Consider the following 25,580-nt stretch of genomic DNA (forward strand, 5'->3'; position numbering starts at 1 on the left):
CTGTTGGAACTCTGGAGTGGAGTTACTTGTTTGGAAAATGAGAGTCAGTCTGTTGCCTTGAGAAAGGATCTGCTCTTGGCCTCTGTGATCACGTGAAATTTCCTGGCCACAAAACTTCCACAAGACCTTTTGATCATGGAGAACCTGCACAGTACAAAGGGCAAAAATTTTATTATACCTTTATTTTACCAGGCAAGTTAATTAAGAACAGTTTCTTATTTACAATAACGGCCTGGCAGGAGACAAAGGCAGTGTAAGTGTACTTTCTGACAAACACAGTTCGCTAAAATGCTTAACAAATAAAGTTGTCAAAAGTAGAACAAGAGTGCAGAAGTCATAAAGTAAGCGAAGGAACAATATTTACTCATGGGTTCAAGGGTTCATTTAATGGTCATTTTACAACACACGATTGTACTGTATAACCAAATTAACATTTGTAATCCTGTTATGCTACACACACACAAACAACACAGAGCAAGACATAAAAAAAAATATTAATTTTGAGGGAGTAAGGGGGGTGATTTTAAATGTCTCACAGCCTGGGGAAAGAAGCTGGATTGCTTCTATACCTGAAACTGTTCAACTGGTCCACCTGAACTCCACTGATGGAGACAGGGGTATGTGTCTTCTCTGTCTTCTTTCTAAAATAAATGATGAGCTCCTTGGTTTAGTTGACACTGAGCAGTGAGTTGGTCTCTGTGCACAAATCTGCAAGATTGTTGATTTACTGCCAACATAAATAATCATCATTGTTTGATATCCAGCCGATGACTGTGGTGTCGTCCACTAAATTCACAACAGAGTACTCTCCATATCAGGGGTTGCAGTCATGGAGGTGGCTGAGTAGATAGTCCTGAGGAGCTCTGGTGTTGAGCACTAGAGCGGAGAAGATGTGAATGACAATTGAAACTGTCTGAGGATGTCCAATATCCAGTTGCAGGTCAGTGTGGTACACAAGCCAAGGGTGCTAAAATTCAGAAAATCATCTTAATTAATGGAGGACACTGTGTGGAATGCTGAGCTGAAATCAGTAAACAGCATTCTGATGTCTGTGCTTCAAGGTGAGTGAACACTTGATTAGAGGGCAGTGGAGATCCTCTTCACCTGTGAAGCAGAAGGAAAGTGGAGATCCTTTGTGGATCTGACGGTTCAGAATGCAAACTGGTGAGGGTCCAAACTACCTGGGATGTTGTTTTTGATATGCTAGGAATCCAGTTTCTGAAAGAACTTGCCATAGGACATTAGTCATTTAGACAAGACACTGCAGACTTCTCAGGCACAATAACAACGGTGGTTGTTTTGAAGCGGGTAAGAACACTCTCCAGTGAAAGTGAGATGTTAAAAATATCAGTAATGACATCATCTAGCTGGTTGGTACAAGATATTAGTAGCCTAACGGCCAGGGATGTGGTCAGATTTGCTAACACTATCCACAATAAGTCATTGGTCATACCGGAACTAGTAAGGTTGTAGCAGTAAAACCCTTGAGTTAAAGTCTAAGTGTACTTAATGGATCAATGAATGAGGCTCATCTGTTGTCAGAGTGACTCCTTAGCCCCTAGTTGATCTGCCATTTCACTTCTCTGTTCCTCGGAGAATTATATGGTCACATCTATGCGACTACAAGGTGCTGAGATGAAGGCTCTGCCTGTTGTGTGTGCCTATGCACTAAATAACAGTTTGGAGTAGGGCTGCACAATATATCGTTTGAGCATCATGATGTGCCCATGCGCAATAGTCACATCACATCACAGAACAATACAATACCAAGCAAGTCAAATTAACTCAACCACCTGAACTTTTTTGCTGCTTGATACAAAAGGAAAACTCATGGTTCTCATTTTTCATGACTAATCTACAAGAGAAGTCTGTCTGATGTAACATAATTTACTCCAATTTAAGGGTTCTTGGATACAGTTTGTTGCTAGTGAGTGACAAGCAGGCTGTGCATGCACAGGGAACCGCCAATCACAATATCGTTCTTAATCAGTGTTCTGACTCCTCCTAATGCTAATCACCATGCTAACCGTTATCATGGGTTTAGCTGGGCTAAATATAGGCTACAGAGTTAGCACAGGCTGTTAAGCCTAATTTATGATGATTTACTTGCCTGTGTTTTATTTAGCTAATTTGCTTATGTTCTTTGAGTGAATCATATTATGTATACATATATACTTATGTTGATGTTGCACATTTTTGCCTGTAACATGTTTTATACTGTATTGCAGTTTTACAAAAAGCAAACAATCAGGATTTCAGTATAGAAAACACTTAACCCCGTGGCCTGTGGCCTGTGGCCTGTACTACGAAGGGAGTTCAGCCTACTGAGTCTTATTGTTAAAGTTCGCTATCTGTCTAACAATACTGTGACGTATCTGCCAGGACAGAATAATCAGTTTATCAAATAACCAAAGCAGGCCCCACCCCCATTAGTTGTGGAAAACATCTTGAAAATGAGTGAGGAACAGGAGAAAACCACTGAAATAGCGGATTTGGTTCCAAAAAGAAAAGCAACTTTTGAAAGTGGGCTGGTGTTTAGCTGCTCTTTTTTTTTCAGTTGTTGAAATATGTTGACTGAATTAAAGTTCTAGAAAGGATAGTCTCATCTGGTTAAATTTCTGTCTTTTCTATATTGCAATATATATCGCAGAAAAGAAAAATATCACATTGTCAGTTTAAGCAGCCCTAGTTTGGAGTATTCAGGCTTCATAGGAAGAAGCACAATCTGCCTGCATTTCCTTGTGTCTGGGTCATTCCAGCATACTGTATCTGTTTCTGCTGGGGTTTCCCAAAGCAGTATTTAAGGTGTGCTGTCCCAAGTAGTGCAATTTTAGGTCTGATGGTCAGGTACATATGATTTCCACATGCTCAGGACGCACAGACTGAAACAAACCAAGGTTTTTACGTATTGGCTGCTTTCCCTCCCGGAAACCATTAAAACACGCAGAAGCCTCATTTAAATACTCCCACCTCCATTGTGTTTGCACCTGTTGCTGTCTACACAACAATTCTTAGTTGATCACCCATAACAGGTCCTACAATTGCACGTGCAATATTTTAGAATGCACACGCAATTTAGTACTCTTTTTATTTGGGATGTTAGTAAATCCGGCCCTTAGAGTATCTAAGTGGAGTCCTGGAAAGGATACCAATAGGGCCTCTATAGTTCTGCTGCAGGACTTCAACGTTCACATGGGCAATGATGGAGAAACCGGGAGGGGATGATAGGAAGATGGTCTGCCCAATATAAACCAAAGTTGTGCTCTCTTTTTGGACTACTGTGCTGTGCTGATTAGACATAACAAACACCATGTTCGAGCAGGAACACTCACCAGACACCTTAGGCTAAAAGTTGATGATCGGGTTTGTGGTTGTATCATCAGATCTCTTGCTGTTTGTCTTGGACACTCAGGGTATGTTCAGTAGGGGAAGAGAACTGCTGACCCTGACTGGGCATACTGTTGAGCCATGGAAAGAGCCTGGAAGGAACTCACATGCTCCTCTGCAGCAAGGCACAAATTGCGAATGAGTCTCAGGACATTGTTGGGCTGTCTTGGCTGGTGGTTCTCTCACGTTTTCATTGGGCGTTCTGTTAGCTTCATCAGACCTCATCACTATAAATCAGACCTATTCAGCACTCAATGGAGCGGTTTGCAGTCAAGTGTGAACCAGTCAAGAGGAGAGTCAGCAGCTCAAAGTCTCTGAGACCATGTTTCTCTGTCAGAAAACAGATTTCCACCTCCGGGTTGGTAGTGAATTGCTGCCCCAAGTGAAGGAGTTCCAGGATCATGGAGTCTTGCTCACAAGTTGAGGGTAAATTGGAGTCTGAGATTGACAGGTGGATTGAAACAACATCAGCAATAATATGAGATTAGATTAGAATATGACATTGTAGCAGTTGTGGTGGAGAGGAAACTGACCAGGAAGGCAAAGCTTTTGATGTACCAGTGAATCTATGTTTCAGCTCTCACCTATGGCCGTGGGCTCTGTGTAGAGAGCAAAAGAATAAGTATGCATATTCATGTGGCTCTTAGAGATAAGGTAAGGAGCTCAGCCATCCGGAGAGAGCTTGGAGTAGAGCTGTCAGATGGAAAGGAGTCACATGAGGTGGTTATCTGATCAGGATGCCTCTTGGGCACATCCAACTGATAAGAGAGCCCGAGATAGACTCAGAACACACAGGATAGATTATATATCATTGTGAAACGTTGCTGGGGAGAGGATATCTGCCACCATGACCCGGCACTGGATAAGAGAGACTGAAAAAGGATGGTTGGATGGCAAAAGTGATGGAGTCATGGTTCCAATTCAATACCCCAGTTTGTACAGGTCAGCACTCAAGTCAAAGTTGAGTAATAGATATTAAGACTAAAATTTGGGTTCTGGTCTTGAGTACAAAAACACTGATTTATTGTTTTTTATTTGTTGGAATATTGTATAATATTAAGTTTCACTATGGCTCTGACCGTCAAAGAGTCTTGATAGCAGCCCGAGGAAGTTTTAATATCCAGGTGTGTCAGGGACAGCTGGATCTGGTAGCCCTCAGGAACGAAAAGGTCCCAGTACTTCAGCAAGTTGGGATGGTAAGGCCGGGGATACTGAGGAGACTGGACCTCCCCGTGCATTACAGGCTCAGAGTCAGGTAGCTGCCAGCACTCACTCACTGGCAAACACAGAAACCTGGAATTGTGAATAAACAGAGAGTTGAAACTCAAATGCTGCTGAGTTTATGCAAACAGAAAACGAACACATTTTTTTAATTTTCCAACCATGTAGTTTTGCTTTAGTTTTATTTAAATATCAATTCAGTTCAATTCAATTCAAACAACTTTACTCCCATAGGGCATTTCAGTTTCAGTCTACCAGTCGTAAAAAACAAAATAAAAACAAACAACCACAATCAATCAAACATTCAGACATGCTGTCAGTGACAACATATAAGCATTTGGGCACAGAGCAAAGCAGCAAATTCACAGGTCACCATGCATGGACCAAGTATGGACACTAATTAAAGGAATTAAATACCTAAGTAAATAATAAATAAGTAAATACACAATGCCTCTCAGGTCATTGGTTAGTTTTTCCATGGGGGGCGAGGTAGCACCATCCCAAGGGCATTTAACAGAATTCCTGACTCAGAACATGGTCAGAATGACCTGTCTAGCCTTCTGGACCACCCGTTTTTTCCAAAGGGAGCTCAGGTCTGTCAGCTGGACCCTAGTAATCTTGGACCAGATTTTAACAATGCTGCTGAGGCTATAGTAGTGCTATACAAAGGTGAAAAAAATTACCATGCTTACCATATAACACAGAAGGTCCACCCCATGTTTTCAACAAGTGTGTCCCTGTGCACAGTTTTAGGTAAAATGACATGAACGTCACGTGGCTGTAGTTTGTAGTATTTTGCAATGGAATTTAACCTCCAGGGTTTGTTTGTCTTGGCAAAAATAAATGCAGGTATGAATTGGAAAAGAACAGGGGCAGCAATGACTCAATAACTGACTAACCAAACTATAAGAATGAGGAGTAAAACAGAGTTTGTGTGCAGTAGAGTAGAAGAATCAGCACAGTGCACAGTACAATGAAAACTGTAAAAAGTGAATGGAAGGAGAGCCTGCCATCTTGGTCTAGCATTCACTAGTACTGTAGACATAGAGAGTAATAACCAACAATATGCAATAGTGGCATCTGTCAGTGTGCAAAGTATTACAGTGACAAGTTGGTAAGAGGGTGTTGATGTAGATGCTAATCTGGTTATCATATTTACCAGAAAGAAGATCTGTGTCTAATCTAAGATACATGCATGAAAAGGCACATGTAAGTCTGTAATATGTCACTTTATTAAAAATGCTTTTTGGGAGATTTGAATACAATGCGATGTCTTTACAATCAGTATGAAATTCATTCAGTGATTTTAGGATGTTTTGAAATGGTTCTTGTCATGAAAAGTAGACCACTTATTACCACTTGATCATGTTATTGTCAACTGGAAGATTATCTTAAATCATAGCTTTTTTGTGACACAACATGTATTGCAGAGTATAGTTATAGCAAAATTAGTTATCTTTTCTTATTTTATTGTAGATGTGTATGGTTTTACTTTTATTTCATCAACATATCTTCAAATCAATTTGTAACTGAAAGTTTCAGTTCTCCTGCATAGTCTTGTTGATCCAGTCCAGGTAGTTGGCAACTCTGGTGTAGACTCCATATGTTCCCTTCTGTCCACAGTTAACCCCCCAGCTGACAATCCCAGCAGCCCAGAACCGTCCGTCTTCACTCAGGGTGAAGGGACCTCCACTGTCACCTTGGCAGGAGTCCTTCTTACCTTCAGGGACTCCAGCACAAAACATGTTATTTGTCAGACTTGGTACATCACTCTTTGTCCTCTTCAACAAAGTGATTGAATTACTGCATGTCTCCTGCTCCACCACAGGGAGGTGCACGTACTTCAACTTATTTGTTAAAATCCGTGTGTTGCCGGCTGCTTCTGTAACACCAAAGCCGGACACCAGTCTAAAAACAAATGTAAGAGACAGTAAATGGTGATCTAAAAAATAACTTGTCAGAGTCTCCTGCCCAGAAGATTCACATATTGGCAAAATAAAGGGAAAAATCAAAAAGAAGATTTAAATTAAAGGTAAATTTATTCAGTTCATAAAACTAATAGCAAAGAAAATAAATAAAATACAAGAAGACATTAAATGTATTGAGCAGGATTATGAAATGAAACTCAGAAGTTGATTATTTACCCCATCATGCCAGTGACATATGTAGCACCTTCTGCAGGCAAACATACTGGCATAATAGATGAGTTGAATGTGATTGGGTCTTGCAGTTTGATCAAGGCAATGTCATTGTTGTAGTCTAAGGCATCTCGAGGTTGTTGTAGTCAGGGTGAACGTGGACAGAGGCGGCAAACACAGGAGAGAGACTCCCGGTTTTAATTTCAGTAAGTCCCATGTAAATCTACAAATCAACAGAATAGGAGAAAATAAATGTCAATTCAAACATCAAGGCAACAGGCTTGCAGATAACATCTATAGTAGCCTATTTACTCAGACTATCTTCCACCTAAAATAAGGCTGAATAGGTCATCTGTGCACGCAGCTTATTATATTTACACCTAGCTGCCATACCTTTATGGTGACCTGTCTAATATTGTGTAAGTCCACCTTTTGCCGCCAAAACAGCCCTGACCTGTCGAGGCATGGACTCTACTAAACCTCTGAAGGTGTGCTGTGGTATCTGGCACCAAGACCTTAGCAGTAGATCCTTTGAGCGCAGTAAGTTGCGAGCATGTCCCACAGATTCTTGATTGGATTGAGATCTGGGGAATTTGGAGGCCAAGTCAGCACCGTAAACTCATTGTTGTGTTGCACAGACGATTCCTGATTCCTTTGCTTTGTGGCACATTATCCTGCTAAACTGCCATCAGGGAATACCATTTCCATGAAAGGGTGTACATGGTCTTCAACAATGCTCAGGTAGATGGTCAGTGCCAAATTAACATCCATGGGAATGGCAGGACCCAAGGTTTCCCAGCAGAACATTGCCCAAAGCATAATATTGCCTCTGCCGGCTTGCCTTCTAGTGCATCGCGGTGCCATGTGTTCTCCAGGTAAGCAATGCACACGCACTCGGCCATCCACGTGATGTTAAAGAAATGTGATTCATCAGACCAGGCCACCTTCTTCCATTGCTCTGTGATCCAGTTCTGATGCTGACATGCCCATTATGGATACTTTCGGCTGTGACAAGGGTCAGCATGGGCACCCTGAGACCAGTCAGACCACCCATATGCAACAAACTGTGATGCACTGTGTGTTCTGACACCTTTCTATCATAACCAGCATTAACTTTTTCAGCAGTTTGACTTACAATAGCTCGTCTGTTGTATCAGACCACACAGGTCAACCTTCATTCCCAACATACATCAATGAGCCTATGCCCATGACCCTGCCGCCGGTTTTCCACTTTTCCTTCCTTGGACCACTTTTGATAGGTACTGACCAGGGTGCAAACTACAGGTGAGCCAGGGGGAGCCTTAATAAGACATCAGCTCCCCTAAAAGCATGATTTGTGATATTTTGGGGAGTCTCTAAAATATTGACAGCATGCCTTATTAACATTAATCTCAATATTTCTCTATCATCATGGATCATGCGGAGTGTCAGACTTCATCCAGCCAGAGGGAACGATTGCTCCGCGATCTTCTGTCCGTGGTCCGCCCCACTCCCTCTCTGGTACGGGTTGTGTCGCTAGTATGACCGATGCGCTGTGAACGGTTCGTGATTGTTCCCTCTGGTTGGATGAATATTACGCATGATCCATGCACTACTGCAGCTGGGGGCTCTCCACACGCAACTTTCTAAATTCTTCCCTCTCACAGAGAAAAGAAAGGTCTGGTCGCAAAGACAGCCGTAGCTGAGAGACATACATATGACAATAATGATAATTATTATTATTATTATAAGAAAACATGCCTGATACTTTCACAGTCAGCCCTAGGCCTACATGCTTGCAGCTATTAATGATTCAGCATTAAGAATCACAGTATATAAATAGATGGATGTGTCAAACACAGGACTTTTACCCAGGAGAAACTAAAACTCAACTCAAAGTCAAGGTTGACTTATTTTGACTTATGTGTGTTAATAAGTCATTATATGATTTAACTTAACTTAAGTAACTTACTTATTTAACCAAGTGGTTTTGGTTTTGGTGCCTTAACCTAATCAAACTGCATTTTGTGAGTCACATGATATAACCCAACTTCAGTTTCTACCACAGTGTTAACCAGGTGTTTCTTATTGTTACCATGATGACCATCCGGTACGCCTGTCACTGGTAGCCTACTCTCTCCAGCAGTCATATATGATATTTTGGGAATCATTGGCAAACCATCTATCCTACTATTTAGGTATGATGATGTATTGCCTTACCTGTATAACATCGTTTGATGCAACTTCTTTATGCTTAACGACATGAGCTGCAGTCATAATCCAGCGGTCTCCAATCACCATGCCTCCTCCTCTATCTCCTTGTACACTCAGTAACACTTGCCAGGGGATGGTATTTTCTGGAGCTTCACTTCCTCCAATGATCCTCTGATAGGCAGAGATGTGTTTTGTAGGCTGGCCACAGACTGGATGAGATAAATACATGTGTAAACTTTCACACAAGTACAGACACAATTAAAGAATAATTGTAGACAAATAACAAGATTATATTTGGCATGGTTTACCTGGTATACATGTTGGACTGACTACAATATCGTTGTTGGATCTCCACTTTCTGTCTGCTTCACAGGTGAAGCTAACTAAAGAGTAGAGAAAAGACAAAAGGAAAAAAATGGTTTGGCGTTAATCTTTAGCTTCAGTGAAGTAGAAGTGTACTCCAGGGTGTGTAAGTGCACCGTGACATCACCGGTGGTTGTGGTTACAGGTACAACAGAACACACTTTTGAGCACACCCATTAGTCATGCTTATGTTTTTCAGCTTGGTGTGTAATTACTCTTTAGGGACCATTAGCTTTGCATTAGCACACACCTAACCATTTTTCTAATACTGTGCTTGTAAAATGCACTTATGTAAATGCTTTAAAAAATATATTTTGTATTAAATGTATTTCCAGGATTCCATTGGTTTTCATTCATTTATGTACTATTGAAAACTGATTAGCACATTTTTTGCTTAAGTTGTGTATTCATCACATTAAACACCAAGTCTGCAAGACTTACTGTGAAATCAGTCTTTAGGCTACTTACACTGCATTACCACACTATGATGTGTAACAATGATGAAAATGAATGCATTTCCCCTTGAGGGATTATAAAACTCAAACAAGTTTCAAGAGTGTGCCAATGGAAACCAATTGCCAGTATGATTGGTAGGGCAAATCTAAAACACTACATTACACTCTGCACCATATTTACATGTAAATATCTTACCATTTACACCCCCAAGGAGAGAGTAAAATGGTTCATTACAGTGATACTGAACAACAGAACGGTACTGATTCTGAAAGCCAGACATGAAGGTCACTCCTCCATTCAGCAAAGGTTCAGGTTCTCCACAGTCAATTACTGTAGAAGAGCAAAACAAGAACATATTAATATTTTGCCAGTGACACAGGAAAATTATGAAGAAGACATAATCTGTGGTTGAATCACAACAAAGTTTCCATTAATTTTACAAATTTCTACATTTAAGGTAACATACTGTGGCATTCTGGCAAAGGGAGGTGCCACTGTGCATTGCTTTGGCACATGGTAGAGAAACTGTCCAGCTCCTGACCATCCTGACAGAAAAAGAAGGTAAAATGATAAAATATCAGCTCAGTATTTTTTTATATCATATACACAATGGCAAATAAACAAGTGCTGTGTGTTGATGTTAAGTATTAGACATAATAAGTTTCAGCTTACCATCATCAGCTTGTATCCTTGTTCACAGCGCACATAGACATAGTCTCTATAGAGATATTCGGTCAAGATAGGAGTGACCCTGCCCTTAGCTACATTACCGGGAAATGGACACCTCACCCCTACAAACACCAGAGACAAGCAGACATGTAACATCAACTGTATATCTATTGTTAACCGTTAACTGGCATCACACAATATGGCAATAACATACTGATTGCCAAAATGTTTTGACAATGACACTCATGACCTGGAAGGGCTATCAATTGCAGTTTAATTTCCAATTGGCTTATTTCTACTCTCATTCCTCTCTCCCTCACTGTTTGTGCTGTAGTCCAGGCTCCAGCCATTGCTCTGGCCGTCATTATCAGTGTGGTAGTCCAAAGTGACAGTGTTGGAGTTTGTGACTATCAGACCTGGTCTCGTTCCACCACACAGCTTCATGGGCTCTCTGTTTGGAATGGTTACCTTTTAAGAGAGGATTAGTACACAGCTCATTTATTGCATAAATAATCTGTTTGGTGCTCCGTTAATTTCCATTTATTCATAGAAAAATACATAGTGTTTGGAAGCTGCTTATCATTACCTATGGTCATTACCTGTAACCAGTGATGGAGACAGACTGGGCCTTGCAGAGTGTCAACACTCTCGATGTGGAAGTTGTCAGTGAAGTTAAGAGAGACAGTGAAGCCATTTTCTACAGAAATAATGTACTGACAGGACACTGCATGAGGTGGGGGGTTGGGATACCCTGGACTGAACAGATGTCCCTCTGGCTCATCAAATATACCACCGCCGCAGGACACTGCACAATCGGAAAAGGAAGAAAGTCGTTTTTCATACAATAGCCCTATAGACCTCTGTACAAGCACATGTACAGGTAAACAACCTGGCAACCTCAGTTTAATGACATGAATAAGAGAAGATGCACACAGTCACGATGTCTGGCTGTTGTTTGCCAAGAAGTCTGTGAAGGTTCTCAGTCATCCATGTCATAGTTATCCAAAGAAGGTTAAAGTTAAGTTGCCCTTGACTTTATGAACTTTATGTTGCTAAAATCAATATTTCCATGTTAACAGTGGCCCCGCAAATTTAACTGTGCTTTCTCTTGGCCATGTCTCTCTTGTAAAAGAAACTCTGTCTTAATGGGACTTCCCTGGTAAAATAAAGGTTAACTGAAAATAATTTAAAAAAACATCCCGATGAAAGTTCCCCTCAACTCTGTGGAGCTCAAAAGTAAGACCATCAGAAAAGTAATGAAACAATCATTTCAGTCAAATACAACAGGCCAGCAATAAATGTTATGTTAATGAAGGTTACAATGTTACATTTCTGCTGAAATATTAGAGAGGTGTTGATTCAACTGTACAGTCATTGTGGAGGCTGCAGTGGTGCTTTGTATTGCCTTGTATCGACGGCTTTTCGGTTATTATGTCCAACACTTTATATCAAACATTATAACCTTCATGAGGGTAGGATTTATTGCAGGACTGTTGTATTGCATTAGTTTTAGCTAGGTGTTCCTAATAAACTGGCAACAATCTTCTCAACTAACTTTTAAAAAACAAAGCAAATATGTTATTCCAGCAAAGCTTACTGATTGACCACGTGCTTCATTCATGTGTCACCATTCTTTCATCAGATGCTTACTAGTAAGATCTATTATATTATCCTTATTATTATTTTTTGTATTTGCAGACACTTTTAATTGACTATTCTGCTGATACCATCATCCCAATGTTGTTGCCATGTTAAGCTTTTGGTGTTTTTGTTAAGTGGGTTAACTGAGAAAAGTCTTTTCTACCAAATCTAATTGTAAAAATTTATGTCAAAAATGGTCAGTTCCAGGGACGTGCACAGGGGGGTTGCTCTGGTTGCCCGGGCAACTGCCCGTTTGCCTTTCCTGACTCAAGTTGCCCTTCCGAGAAAAAAAAATAACATAAAAAAATAATCGCGATCGCAAAGCCTCATTCACTTCCATTCGGGCACCGAAAGTGAAAGTCAGCAGGGGAAGGGCAAAATCTGTTTAAGTGGCTGCACTGCTGCAGCGCTGCCTGCACGTCAGTCGATTCTGTTCCCTACCGGAATTCCTGTTTCCTTCCTTTATGCAATCATACTACAACAAATCATGCGTAGTTTTGCCCAGTTACCATACGTGATACGTACCAACAGAAGTGAATACGAGCTAGAAGCGCAACTGAATGTACGGGAAGCCAAAAGGTTAAAAAAGGATTGTATTTTTTCCGAAATCTAAGCGTTTTTTATGTAATATTTTATTAGAAGCGAGTTTTCCCCATCTGTCAATTCAATCCAGATTATTTATTTTCAAATAAAAAAAAAAGGAAAAAAAATCAAAAATAATAATGATTAAAAAAACAATCAACAATAATATAAGGAACTCTTTTTCTCATATGTATTTTGGTGACATTTATATTGTTAAGTTGGAGGAATATTACAGGGGAAGGAAATACTATACTTTTCTGGACAGAATGAGACAGGAGCTTGAGAGAAGATTTTATGGGGAAGGGAAGACTCGGGACATTGTGATGTCACTGCAGAGACTCACTGACCCAGGGCAGTGGAAGGAAATTGGCCAAGGTGTTGATACAGCACATTCACTATGTGAGTTTTATGGACTTCAGGGGGAAGAGACCAACCTTCAAACAGAGCTGAGAGTCTTCCATGCATCTTACAAGTGTCCCAAGAGGACAGTCAAGTCTATGCTCGAAGTATTCAAGGAAAACAATGCTAACGTCATATTCCCCACACTATTCAAACTAATCAAAATATATGCCACTCTACCCGTGTCCACTGCAACGGTAGAACGTTCCTTTTCAAAGTTGAAGCTGGTCAAATCAAGGCTCAGAAATCAGTGTGGTCAAGAGAGGCTGTCTGACCTCCTCCTGCTGGCGATAGAGAAGGACATAGGAATTTTTTCAGGTCAGAGCAACTGCCCTTCAAAATTCCTGTGCACGTCCCTGGTCAGTTCCTTGACAAAAGTGTCTCTGACTGAAATAGATGTCCGGTGAGTTAAAGTAGTCGAAAATTGAGTCACAACAGTTTGACAAAGCATGTTCCTCCTTCCTAGTCCTGAGTGCTCTAATGTGTACATACATGGGAAGTGTGTATCTGCACAATACTCACACACACAGGTGCGCTGGTCTGAGCGAAGCTCGAAGCCGTGGTGACAGGAGCAGAGGTATGAGCCAAGGGTGTTTAGGCAGATCTGAGAGCAGAGTGGATCTGAGCCATCTCCAGGTTCTGGCGCTGAACACTCATCTATGTCTGATAATGAGAGAGACGTGAAGTCAGTGGGAGGTGGCTCAGTAGTGGAAGAGTAAAACGACAGGAAAGCTGACAGAAATTGAATAAGTGCTACCTATTGCCTGGTATTGAGCAGAGAAGCCCACGTTCTGGTGGCGCTCTGGGTTGTTGTCGTCCGTCAGGAAAATGAGGGTGAGTCTGTTTCCTGGAGACAAAATGGGATGGTTGCCTGGATGATGCCCATCAGCAGAATTCTCATGGCCACAAAACTTCCCCAGGACCTTTCCATCATAGAGAACCTGAAGGATCGGGGATACATTTGATGTGCAAACCCAAAGTGTGTCTGGGCTCAGTTATTCTGAACACAATCATTAGAAAGTTACTCATTGGAAAAATGCTGACAAGGATGCAATACACTATGCAGCATTTATCAGCAGCAGAATATGTTGCAGTGTTGCAGTTGAGTCACCCGGTGTGGGTCACAAAGTCTCAAATCCTCTCATTACTAAAAGCTACATTTATCTGGAGGCCAGAGGCACAACACCCGGTACCAGATCACTTAAGAACGTGAAGTCATCAATAGTCATGCCTGAGTCAGTTTGTCAAAACTGGCACTCGAGTCATACTTAGGTTTAGAACTGAAATATTAGAACACTGGTCTGTTGTTTGAGATATCAATGTGTTGAAATGTGACTCTGACTGTAAGGGCGTCGTAATGGCAGCCTGCAGAAGCTTCAATGTCCAGGTGTGTGAAGGTGATTCGGATCTGGTAGCCCTCGGGCACACTGAGGTCCCACTGCTCCTGCAGGTTGGGAGGGTAAGGCTGGGGATACTGGGGGGACTGGACCTCCCCATACATTAGAGGCTCTGAATCAGGCAGCCGCCAGCACACACTCACTGACACATACAGAAACCTGGAAAAGAATAGAGAGAGTTCGATCTGTTTATCAGTTTGTGGACATCTGAGCTGCTGGTCCAAAGTTGATGTAAACAGAGAAAGAACAAACATGGTGACACAATCAACACAAATGTTGCAACCGTATAACATTGTCGAGGCTTCATATATGGCATACTGAGAGATGGATCAACTTATAAAATACTGGTCATCTGTAATATTGGTTTTACAGAAGAGAATAAATGATGGAAAAAGAAGCAGCTCTACAATGATAGAAAGCATACGCAGCAAATTTTGAAATCAAGCTAGAAATAACTACAAATACTTCAAAAACGATTTAAGTACAGAACAAATGGGTTTAAAATTCCATCTAAACTTACCCGATGAAACAGAAAGTCCACCCCATCTCTGCATTAAAATTCTATCCGTGAGTGAACTGATCCACTGTTGCAGCAGCAAATGTCTCACAATCAAGTGAAACATTAATGTCACAAAGTCTGTCGTTTCCAGTGTTTAGCAACACTGCATTAATGCCAGGAATATGTGTTGTTTGTCTTGGCAAACAACACATATTCCTAAATCATCTAAAAAAGAGAATAACAAAGATCTTGATAATTAGACAACTCATATTATTTATATTTTTTAAGATTATTATCTATTGAGAGTAACGTAAAATATAAAGAACTAGCTTGAATTTGTTTTTAAACCGCTCTCAAGCTTTATCTCCATATTTCAAACTCTGGGTCATTCACCCACAAACCATTCTACCACTAGAGGAGGCTATTAGACTTTTTCAGCTTACACAGAAGCAATGGCCTTTCACTTTAGACCAGGCAGACATGTTGGTATAACATTTGGGAATCAAAACGCCAGGTGAAGCAGCTAATTAAGGCAGCTGTATCTTGCTTGCACCATGGCAAAGCATAGGAGTAAAATGAGCACAGTGTTCCCTTTCCCTTAAAAGCAACATCACATTGAGACCATACCTGACCATGTCACTGGGGTTGATCATGGCCATAAAACTGTAGTTCTGCCTCCTCATTATCATATGATAAAAAAAAGAAAACATGCATAAATGCAAATATGACAGTAAAACTAAAGTGGAGAATCGTGAAAATCAAAATAGAGAAAACTACATGTAAATACAGAAATTCAATGGAAAAGGAAGCTTTAACTGATCCTGACCAGACTGATGTTTCAAATCCATTGACACCACTACGTGGTAGTAGAGCATTAATTGTTCTCCAACTACTACAACCTCACATGAGGAAGAGACATCCGAGCCATTTTTTAAAGAGAGCAACTAAGATACGTTTTTAGAATATAGTCAAAATTGTAATCAGTAATCATACTGAAGTGGTGAAAGAATTGCATTAAAACAAATCACTACAGTGGCCTGGAAAATGTGTGTAATGCTCTATCATACCATCAACACTGAATCCTCAAGCTCCTGAAACTCTGAAACTGCTTATTGACCATTACAAGACAGTGGGACTGAGATTCTGGTTGTCTGAACATGTGCATTACTCATGTAAAGCTCTTCCAGGCTGTTGGTACAAACAGAACTATATTTTTCTAGTCCACATATCATATCATAAGTTAAGATATCTCTTCCAGCTGTATTGTTTTGTGTTAATTATTTAGACAACAGAATAATTTCTTTTAAAAGGTAATGAGAAGATTGTAATTTAAACTGCAAACAACAACATGAGTTACTGAAGTTATTGTTTTACTTGTGTGAACAATGTTGTCTGGTGAACACATTATCACTGAAACACACTGCACTGAAGATCATTTTAATTCATTTATTTGTGTTTTTTAATACGCTTGCTATATCATGAAATACATACAGTATCAAAGCTAATTTCAACCTCCTAGTATTCAAAATGTGTGTCTTAGTCTCTTATTGTAGTATAGTAGTGGCACATGTATAAATGATAAAATTAATGAAGTATTCCAATGTATGGAGGTCCTGAAAGAAAATTATGTGTCTCAGCTGTTAATGATTAAAAGACAAAAAACTAGTATATTGTTAAGATTGTCAAAACACACATTCTCTGCAGCTGATTTGCAAATTCCTTTAATACACAAGTGAAGTATGAATTCGTAATGTGATCAGAGCTTCGTGATAATAATGGTGGTACATTTGAATACAAGACTGTATTCTTTGTGTTCATAAACATTTTTTTATTTCAAAGATCTGAATCAGTCCTGACATGGATTACGTTATTATGGTTAGTAGCAAAGTATTTTCTCCCTCATCTTTTTTTTTCTATTGTGTCTATTGTCTTCTTAATCCAGTCAACATAATTTTCCACCTTGGTATAATAACCCTTGTACTGCCTTTCTTCACAGGGAGGTCCCCAGGACACAATGCCAGTCAGATAATAAGGCTCCATGCCTTCAGCCAACATAGGCAAAACAAACGGACCTCCACTGTCTTTCTGGCAGCTGTCCTTTCCGTCCGCTCCAGCACAGAACATATTGTTAGTGAAAAGCATGCGTTTCTTAGTTGATGTTAAAGGGGTATCCTCACACTCTGCAAGGGGTTTGACCCCAATATGAGCATATTTTAACTGGGCAGATGTGACAAAACGTGTTGCATCTTCTTTTTTTATTTGCACTTCTGTCTTCCCCCAGCCTGACACAGTCCCTAGCTCATTTTCCACCCAACTTCTCTTTACCTCTGGCAGACAAATGGGAATGAGGTTTGGGCCTAAATTCACTCTGGAAGAAAATCTGATAAGAGCAATATCATTGTCAAAACTGGTGCGATCTTCAATGCCCTTGACGTAGTCGGGATGAATTATGATCCTTTCACTGTCCACGACAACTACATCAGACAACCTATCTGCTGTTCTTCCATCTATCAGTCCACCATACAGGCGCAAAGAGGTTTCCTCTATGTCTTCCACAATCACAGCTCCTGTGACCGCCCATCGGTCATTGATCAGTGATGCTCCTCCTCTTCTTGGCTCTTTTATCAAGAGATGCCATGGTATCTCTCCCAGCTTTGCATTCTTACCTCCCAATATTCTGCCTGTACTTGCAGGGTGTTTTTCAGGCTTCCCACACACTGAAATACAGAAAGAGTAATCAAAAGATCCATATTCAAATTCAAATGATGGCTAATATGAGAAATATAAGAAAGCAATTTAAAGGCGTACTTTCAGTGCATTTGGGCAGCTCTGTCTTGCCACCATCTGATACCCACTCACCAGTGGCATTGCAAATGTAGGTCTCTGAAAGATTAAAGAATGCATATTGGTGAAACAATAATAAAACCAGAAATACTATTCTTATAAGTTAGTTTAGGAAAGGAAACAGAAAAGGGATGTGTACAGTCATTTAGTAATCACCATCTCCTTCCAGTGTGTAGTACTTTGAACTGCAGTTAAACTGGATCTGGTCTTTATACTGAGTGTGTGCTGAGCCAACCAACTGAAGGATGCCATCTTCTGGGATACCAGGAAACCGCAATCCACAGCTACATGAAAGAATGTGTGTGGGGGGTAAACATTAAAGACAGCTCAAGAACTTTCCAGAAAGACGATTGGTTGCAGTCAGACTCACGTTCACACATGTAAGTGGGAGTCCATACGCCTGTACTCTGGCATGTTGTCAAATACTCTGATGAAAGTGTCTGGGTGAAATGAAACAAAAAAAATAAACAACTATAACACATAAACACACATACATAAATTTTAGGTATGACATAAAAAACACATTTTGGACTTAAACACTGACAGTGATGTACAGGTTTTGATTGGGAGGGGAACAGTATTTCAAAGTGATGTTCCTCTCTTTTTTTATGGTGTAATGCCCAGGAGTTGGATGATAATGGGGAAGATGTATATTCTTTGCTTGTCAGGTTGTTTATGAATTGACATCAGAGTGGATTATAAAGAAGTTATGAAATACACTTGGTAAGCTGTGATTTTGAGACTGCAATTATACAAAAGACACATGTTTGATATATATTGATGCTGAAAATGGATAACAGATTTACTTTCTTGAACAGGGGAACTGAAGATTGATAGCAATTTGACACAGTTACCAATCTTAAAATGTATTTTGGGTTATAATTACTACCCAAACGATGTTACAGTATGATACAGATACATTACAGTGTTAAAAGACTGGATTGATTTACCACTGGTCAAACTTTTCTTATAATGCCCAACGACATCATGATTTTTTTGCACACATACTCAATGTGGTCTTTACAGGACAGTTTTTCATCTACTAATAAACCCAACATTTTTGACTTAATGTGAGGGTGACACGGTGGTACAGTGGTTAGCACTGTCGCCTCACAGCAAGGATGTTGTGGGTTCAAACCCCTGTTGCTCTGGCCTTTCAGTGTGGAGTTTGCATGTTCTCCCTGTGTCCGCATTGGTTCTCTCCGGGTGCTCTGGCTTCCTCCCACCATTCAAAGACATGCAGGCTAGGTTAATTGGTGTCTCTAAAATTGTCCTTAGGCATCCAACATCCTGAAGGCCGTGAAAACAGTGAAGTCTGGAAATCAGAATTTTGTGCCTTCGATAAGTTTCAAAATATACCAGTTGTACATTATCGTCCTACGCTGTGGTGATTTTATCTATAAGCTGTAACAGAGCCATATGTTGAGTATTGTTGTCAAAATCCATGTTGGTGTTTATTCAGGATATTGTTATCATTCAGGTGTTTTAACATTATTGCATTGACTAGCTTTTCCAAAACTTGAGAGAAATTGGTCGGTAAATAGTGAAAAGGTTAGGATCCCCTTCCTTAAATAACGGCATGACCTTTGCAACTTTCAGATCTTTTGGGACAACTCCACTTTTTAAAGAGATTGAGAGAACCTAATTGATACCACTTCTTTTAAAAGCTTGGCCTTGATTTCAGCATGACCTGCTGTAGCACTGTTAAGGTTGACAATAATGTCAAGCACTTCTCTGGATGTAGGGGGTTCAAATCTACACAATGCGGGAAAGTAACCACTAAGTTCTATCCACATTGGCAAAGAAGCCATTTAATCTATTTGCTATGTCAAAAAGGTTAGTAACAGAAATATCACCATCAGTAAATTGAGATGAGTTTTCACAGAAGCCTTTTTTTTTATTAAGTAATTGATTGATGCTGTTCCATGTGGATTTATGTTATTGACAGACTATTTAAACTTGTCCAAGTAGTATTTATTTTTTGCTATACAGAGTAGATGTGAAAATATACTTTTGTATTGTTTGTTTGTATCAGAGTTGGACGTTGCAGACATCTTTTTATATTATTTTTTTTTTCTTTAAAGAGGATTTTAATAATCCTGAAGAGAACCATGGTTTACCAACAGATTGGCCTGACTTGATCTTAGACTTAACTAGAGGAAAGCACTTACTAAATGTAGAGTTGAGTATTTGTAAAAATGGGAATTCCAATTCAGCATCATGTTGAAAATAAATATCATCTTATGGAACATCTTTAGACATTCTTTCTATACCACCAGTTGTTGAAGTTAAAGGAAATGTAGGGAATAGGGCTAAAATGTCTGTGTGCAATATCCCTGAGTAGTATACATAATAAAAAGAAATAAAATATTATCGATAAGGATGGCAGTTGTGTTTGTCACTCTTAACTTGATTAGCTGAACAGTGGCTTTAATACATCAAATGTAAAGCTATTAAAGGTTCTGGTTGTCTGTACACTCACAGAATTCACAACATAGCCAAGATCACAAGTTACTGTCACTGTTTCACCCTGAGAATATTCTGGTTGCTGAGGAGTCACAGTGGAGTGTGGGGTTACCACTGCTGGACAGACCTTGTCTGCAATTAACATGTGAAAAGAACAATTATGATCATTTTCCATAAAACAACTCCATACCAAATATTCTTTTCTCATTTTGTCACAGGTGAGGAAGCTCAGTACCTCTGGTTTTGAAGTGGAGAGAGAAGCCTTTGTTTGTGCCAAAGCCATCCGAGATGAAGCGGATTTGGACATGGTTTGAGTGGGTGAGGAAGGGAGATGGGGGAGGCGTGTGGCCACAGAACGGCCCCAGAGTCCCAGAGGGAGTCTCAATCTGCAAACAAAACAATAAAGGTATTCTATTCCCTATACCAGGAAGTCAAATAAACATTTCAAGCAGCTCCCAGAAAAGATTACTTAAAAGCAGGGGATGGATACAAGTATTTGAATATCAGTTAAATCAATCATTAAGAAAGGAGAATGCACAACTGTACAATGCCAATAAAAGTATTCACCCCCCTCGGATGTTTCACCCTTTTGTTTCTTTTATATAAGAAATCATGGTCAATATAATTTGGCTTTTTTGACAAGAATTTGCAAAACAAATTATCAAAGTAAAAAACAGATTTTTACAAACTAATGTCAATTAATTAACAATATATAAGGTAATATATAAGGTAAAGAAGATGCATAAATATTTTCCCCCTTCAGGTCAGTATTTAGTAGCTGCGTCTTTGGCTGCAATTACAGCACTGAGTCTGTGTGGATACAATCAGGCTGGCATATGAGACACTGCGATTTTTCTCAATTCTTCCTTGCAAAACAGTTCAAGCTCTGTGAGGTTGCTCGGGGATCAGCCGTGAACAGCTCTTTAAGTGGTCTCTCAGTTTGTGAGGATGGCTATCTCTAGGCAGATTTAAACAAGTGCCATACTCCAACCATTTCTGAATGATGGATTTAACTCTGTGGGATGTCCAGTGAGTTGGAAATCTTTTGTAGCCATCTCCTGACTTGTAATTTTCAATGATCTTTTCTCTGAGTGTCTTTGAATGTTCTTTTTTCTTCATGTTGCAATTGTAGTAGAAATACCGTTGAACCAGAGACTGATACAGGTGTTTTTTATACTACAACCACTTGACAGACATCAGCTGAATTCAGGTGATCTCCTTTTCACTAACTGTGACACTGCTGGCATCAACTAGCTGGACTTCTGTTGAATTCGGTCAGTCACTTGAAAGGGGGAGAATATATTGCAATCATCTTATTTACCTTAAATATTTTTAATTATTTGACATTAGTTTGTAAAAAATCTGTTTTCACTTTGATATTAAAGAGGGTTTTTTTTTTTTTGCAAATTCTTGTCAAAAAAGCCAAATTATATTGACCATGATTTCTTATATAAAAGAAACAAATGGGTGAAACATCCAAGGGGGTGAATACTTTTTATATGCATTGTAAATCTGCCAATGGGGCGGGCTGTCTTCAAAAACTGACTGACAAGAAGGAGCCGAGTGAGGGAGGATATCAGACCTCTGAAGGCTGGGACTGGAGTGATTGTGCAGACTACAACCAAGACCCACTATTATAATGAAACTCACATGATATCTGGGCTTCAGTTTGCCAGAATGCACATGAGAGACTCTGAAGTCAGCTGGTCATTTTGTCCATTAGACAAAACACAGTGTTACATTGCACATCACCAAAAACATAGCACCCCCACTGTGCAGTATCATGTTGTGGGGATGCTTCTCTGCAGCGTGCTCTGAAAGGCTTGTAAAGGAAGAAGGCTAAAATGAATAAAGCAAAATGTGGGGACATCCTGGAGGAAACCCTGATGCTGTCTGTAAGGACTCATCTTTGGAGAATATTAGTTTTCTGGCATTAAAAAATCAGTCAGACTACAGATCCAGAAAAATAAAGAAAAACTGCTGTGTCCAGATGTGGAAAGAGAACTATCCATACAGACTCAAGGCCATACTTTCTGCCAAAGATGTCTACTAAACTAACTGGCCTGGAGGAGGTGTTAACAGGTATTTGTAGTCTATATTTGTAATTAATTTAGATCAATTTGAAAAGATATGTTTTCACCTTTTCTGTGGATCAGCATCAAAAGGAGCACTGTAAAATATACTTTAATTCAAAGTTGTAAGTACATGTACATGACATTTTTCAAGGCAGTTAGATATTTTATGCAAAGGCAAACAAAATTCAACATGTGTAACACAGACAGCCTATGAAATGGCCAAAATATAGGATAAAATAAATGAAAAAAGGCATGTGTAATAGTTATCAAATCCATAATTTGAACACTTTCGTCTGAACTTTCCTTTGTAAAGTTCTATGTTTTAGAAAGACACATACCCATGAGGTAGGCCTACATACATAGTCTGACTCAAAACCTACTGTCAGTGCATCTATGCATTGGCCATCAGGGCTTTGTTCCACATCAAAATCTTCAGAGAAGTGCAGCTCCAGCCACAGGTGGGCCTCCACAGACAGGGTGTGCTGACAGTTGGCATTCTCTGCGTATGAAGCAGGCCAGGAAGGACTGGATATGTTACCGCTGTTCATCCCTGACAGATCTTCAGTACAACTCACTGTGTTGTAGATAAGAGTTCATTTTCACCATCATTATCATTTTAACTAACAATATCATAGGTATACATTATCAGCCCCATCCCCTGCACCATCATTTGCCTGCCTCTGCTTTCTCTGTTTTCCCATTTTCACTTCATGCTTTTACATTTGTTCATCTGGACTGATAATTCTCATTCTGAACACTGTTGATCCTAAAGATGAGATGAGGTGTACAAGTGCCAGTCTGTCAGTGTCCTCTAATTTGTCAAAGTCTGAGGGAACAATTAAATAAAGGAAAAACATGACAATAAAGACAGCTGAAAGGAGATGTTGGTGATTGGCTTATTTAGCTGATGCTCTTATCCAAAACGACTTACACTTGCTATATATGTCACATATGCACCGCTGGAGCATCTAGGGGTTAAGTGTCTTGCTCAGGGACACATTGGTGGATGTCGTGGTGGGAATCAAACCAGGGTCTCCCACACCAAAGGCATGTCTCTTATCCACTGCTCCATTGCCACTCCAGCTTAGCTTAGCATAAAGACTGGAAACAAAGGGGAAACAGCCAGCCTGGCTCTGTCCAAAGCTAACAAAAACTACCTACCAGGCCCTCTGAAGCTCACTGATTTGAATGTTATATCTAATTTGTTATCCTAGGGTAGCTGTCTCCCCTGTTTCCAGTCTTTGTGCAAAGCTAAGCTATCTGTCTTCTGGCTGTAGCCTCCTATTTACCAGACACACATTCGAATGATGTCAATCCCCTCATCTAACCAGCAAGACAGCAAATACATGTATTATGTCAAACTATTTATTTAATGATTTTATTTAGCAGCTACATCTTACAATGACTCTACAACTCTACTGTCAATACACTGCCTCTCAGCCATCATGTGGCCTATTGTTAAATAATAAAAAGAAACTTTGCTTTTCTTTGTAGCAGAAGATAGTGGGGAGTTAATTGTATGTTCAGTCACCTTGAGCTGAACCTCTTTATTGCATTAAAGCCAAAATCATTTACTGTATCAATTCTACCCCCTTGGGATTGTAATGATAAAGTTAATAATTGGATCTTCACCACTGACACATACTGAGTCTAAGTTGTTGTATCCCATACAGGATTTTCTGATTATTGTTGTGTGTGCTGTAGTCCAGGTTCCAGCCGTTGCTTGGTCATCATTATCAGATTATCAGACCTGGTCTCCTTCCACCACACAGCTTCATGGGTTATATCGATTATAAAAGTAAGCCATCGTGAATGGAGGATTTATTGCAGCACTGCTGTATTGAACTGCAGTATTTTTAGCTAGGTGTTCCTAATAATCTGGCAACTTAGTTTACATCAATCTTCTTAACTAATTTAAAGCAACTAGCAAATAAGCATATTTCCAGCAACCCTGACTGAGCAGGTTTGAATGTTTTTGTTGAGTGGGGATTACTTCTAGCAGACTACTTGTTGCTGCTCAGATTTTGTCAGAGCTCATACAAAGAGCAAAGCCCTTTCTGACAAAACTAACTGTAACCATTTTAGTCAAAAAGTGTCTCTGGCTGAAATAAATGTTGGTGTGAGTCAACGTAGTCGAAAATTGAGTCACAGTTTGACTAAGCATTGTTCCTCCTTCCTACACGTCCTGACTGCTCTAATGTGTACTTACATGGGAAGTGTGTATCTGCACAATACTCACGCACACAGGTGCGCTGATCTGAGTGAAGCTGGAAGCCATGGTGACAGGAGCAGAAGTATGTGCCAAGGGTGTTTAGGCAGATCTGAGAGCAGAGTGGATCTGAGCCATCTCCAGGTTCTGGCGCTGAACACTCATCTATGTCTGATAATGAGAGAGACGTGAAGTCAGTGGGAGGTGGCTCAGTAGTGGAAGAGTGAAATGACAGGAAAGCTGACAGAAATTGAATAAGTGCTACCTATTGCCTGATGCTGAATAGAGAAGCCCACTTTCTGGTGGCGCTCTGGGTTGTTGCCATCTGTCTGGAAAATGAGGGAGACTTTGTCTCCTGGAGACATAATGGAATGGTTGCCTGGGTGATGCCCATCTGTGCAATTCTCATGGCTACAAAACTTCCCCAGGACCTTTCCATCATAGAGAACCTGAAGGATCGGGGATACATTTGATGTGCAAACCCAAAGTGTGTCTGGGCTCAGTTATTCTGAACACAATCATAAGAAAATCACTCATTGCACAAATGCTGACAAGGATGTAATACACTATGCAGCATTTATCAGCAGCAGAATATGTTGCAGTGTTGCAGTTGAGTCACTATACCTCAAGGCAATAAAACGCCAATGTTGTTTACAACTGCCTCCAAACAAAAATCTAAATTATTGAAGGTTAAATTCTTCTTCTAAACAGGTCATGGTTCTTGGTTGGTGTTTTGTGTTTCATGTTAATGGTTTTAATTTTGAAGGTTATTAGTCTTTTGTGTCATTGTGTTTGCTTTCTTTGTCCTTTGCCAGTGATTGTTTAGGTTTTCCTCTTGTGTTCCTTCCCAGCTTTCTTGATTATTTGCACCTGTCTCATTTCCTTGATTGTCTTAGTGGTTTCACCTGGTTGCCATTTTGTTCAGCCCTACTAGTGTATTTAAGTGGTTTGATCTGTTCACTCTTTGTCAGTCCATTGTTTCACTCCAGTGTTTCACCAGAGTTCTCCAGAGATTCTTGTGCCTCCTTTTTGTGGATTTTA

General features: G+C 40.0%; 2 protein-coding genes across 2 annotated transcripts; both read right to left on the reverse strand.

Moving 5' to 3' along the window:
* Nucleotides 1-5,818: 5,818 nt before the first annotated feature.
* LOC119896348 (complement C1r-A subcomponent-like) lies at nt 5,819-15,127 on the reverse strand. Its single transcript, XM_038709787.1, is given in 14 exon segments — nt 5,819-6,516; nt 6,753-6,874; nt 6,877-6,969; nt 8,946-9,148; nt 9,248-9,322; nt 9,954-10,088; nt 10,225-10,303; nt 10,431-10,549; nt 10,748-10,895; nt 11,027-11,232; nt 13,572-13,712; nt 13,807-13,990; nt 14,392-14,605; nt 14,967-15,127. Coding segments are annotated over 14 exon segments (2,115 nt in total). The 5' UTR covers nt 14,993-15,127; the 3' UTR covers nt 5,819-6,146.
* Nucleotides 15,128-16,650: 1,523 nt separating this feature from the next.
* LOC119896349 (complement C1s subcomponent-like) lies at nt 16,651-25,157 on the reverse strand (the record flags this gene model as incomplete). The annotated part of the gene is given in 10 exon segments (XM_038709788.1): nt 16,651-17,662; nt 17,754-17,828; nt 17,946-18,059; nt 18,062-18,073; nt 18,160-18,229; nt 20,272-20,387; nt 20,491-20,641; nt 22,711-22,904; nt 24,570-24,710; nt 24,805-25,157. Coding segments are annotated over 10 exon segments (1,791 nt in total). The 3' UTR covers nt 16,651-16,844.
* Between the last annotated feature and the right edge of the window lie 423 nt (nt 25,158-25,580).

This window comes from Micropterus salmoides, unplaced genomic scaffold, assembly GCF_014851395.1.
Source record: "Micropterus salmoides isolate LMB-PRFRI ecotype aquatic unplaced genomic scaffold, ASM1485139v1 Ms_hic_scaffold_952, whole genome shotgun sequence".
In the NCBI taxonomy this organism is placed as follows: domain Eukaryota; kingdom Metazoa; phylum Chordata; class Actinopteri; order Centrarchiformes; family Centrarchidae; genus Micropterus; species Micropterus salmoides.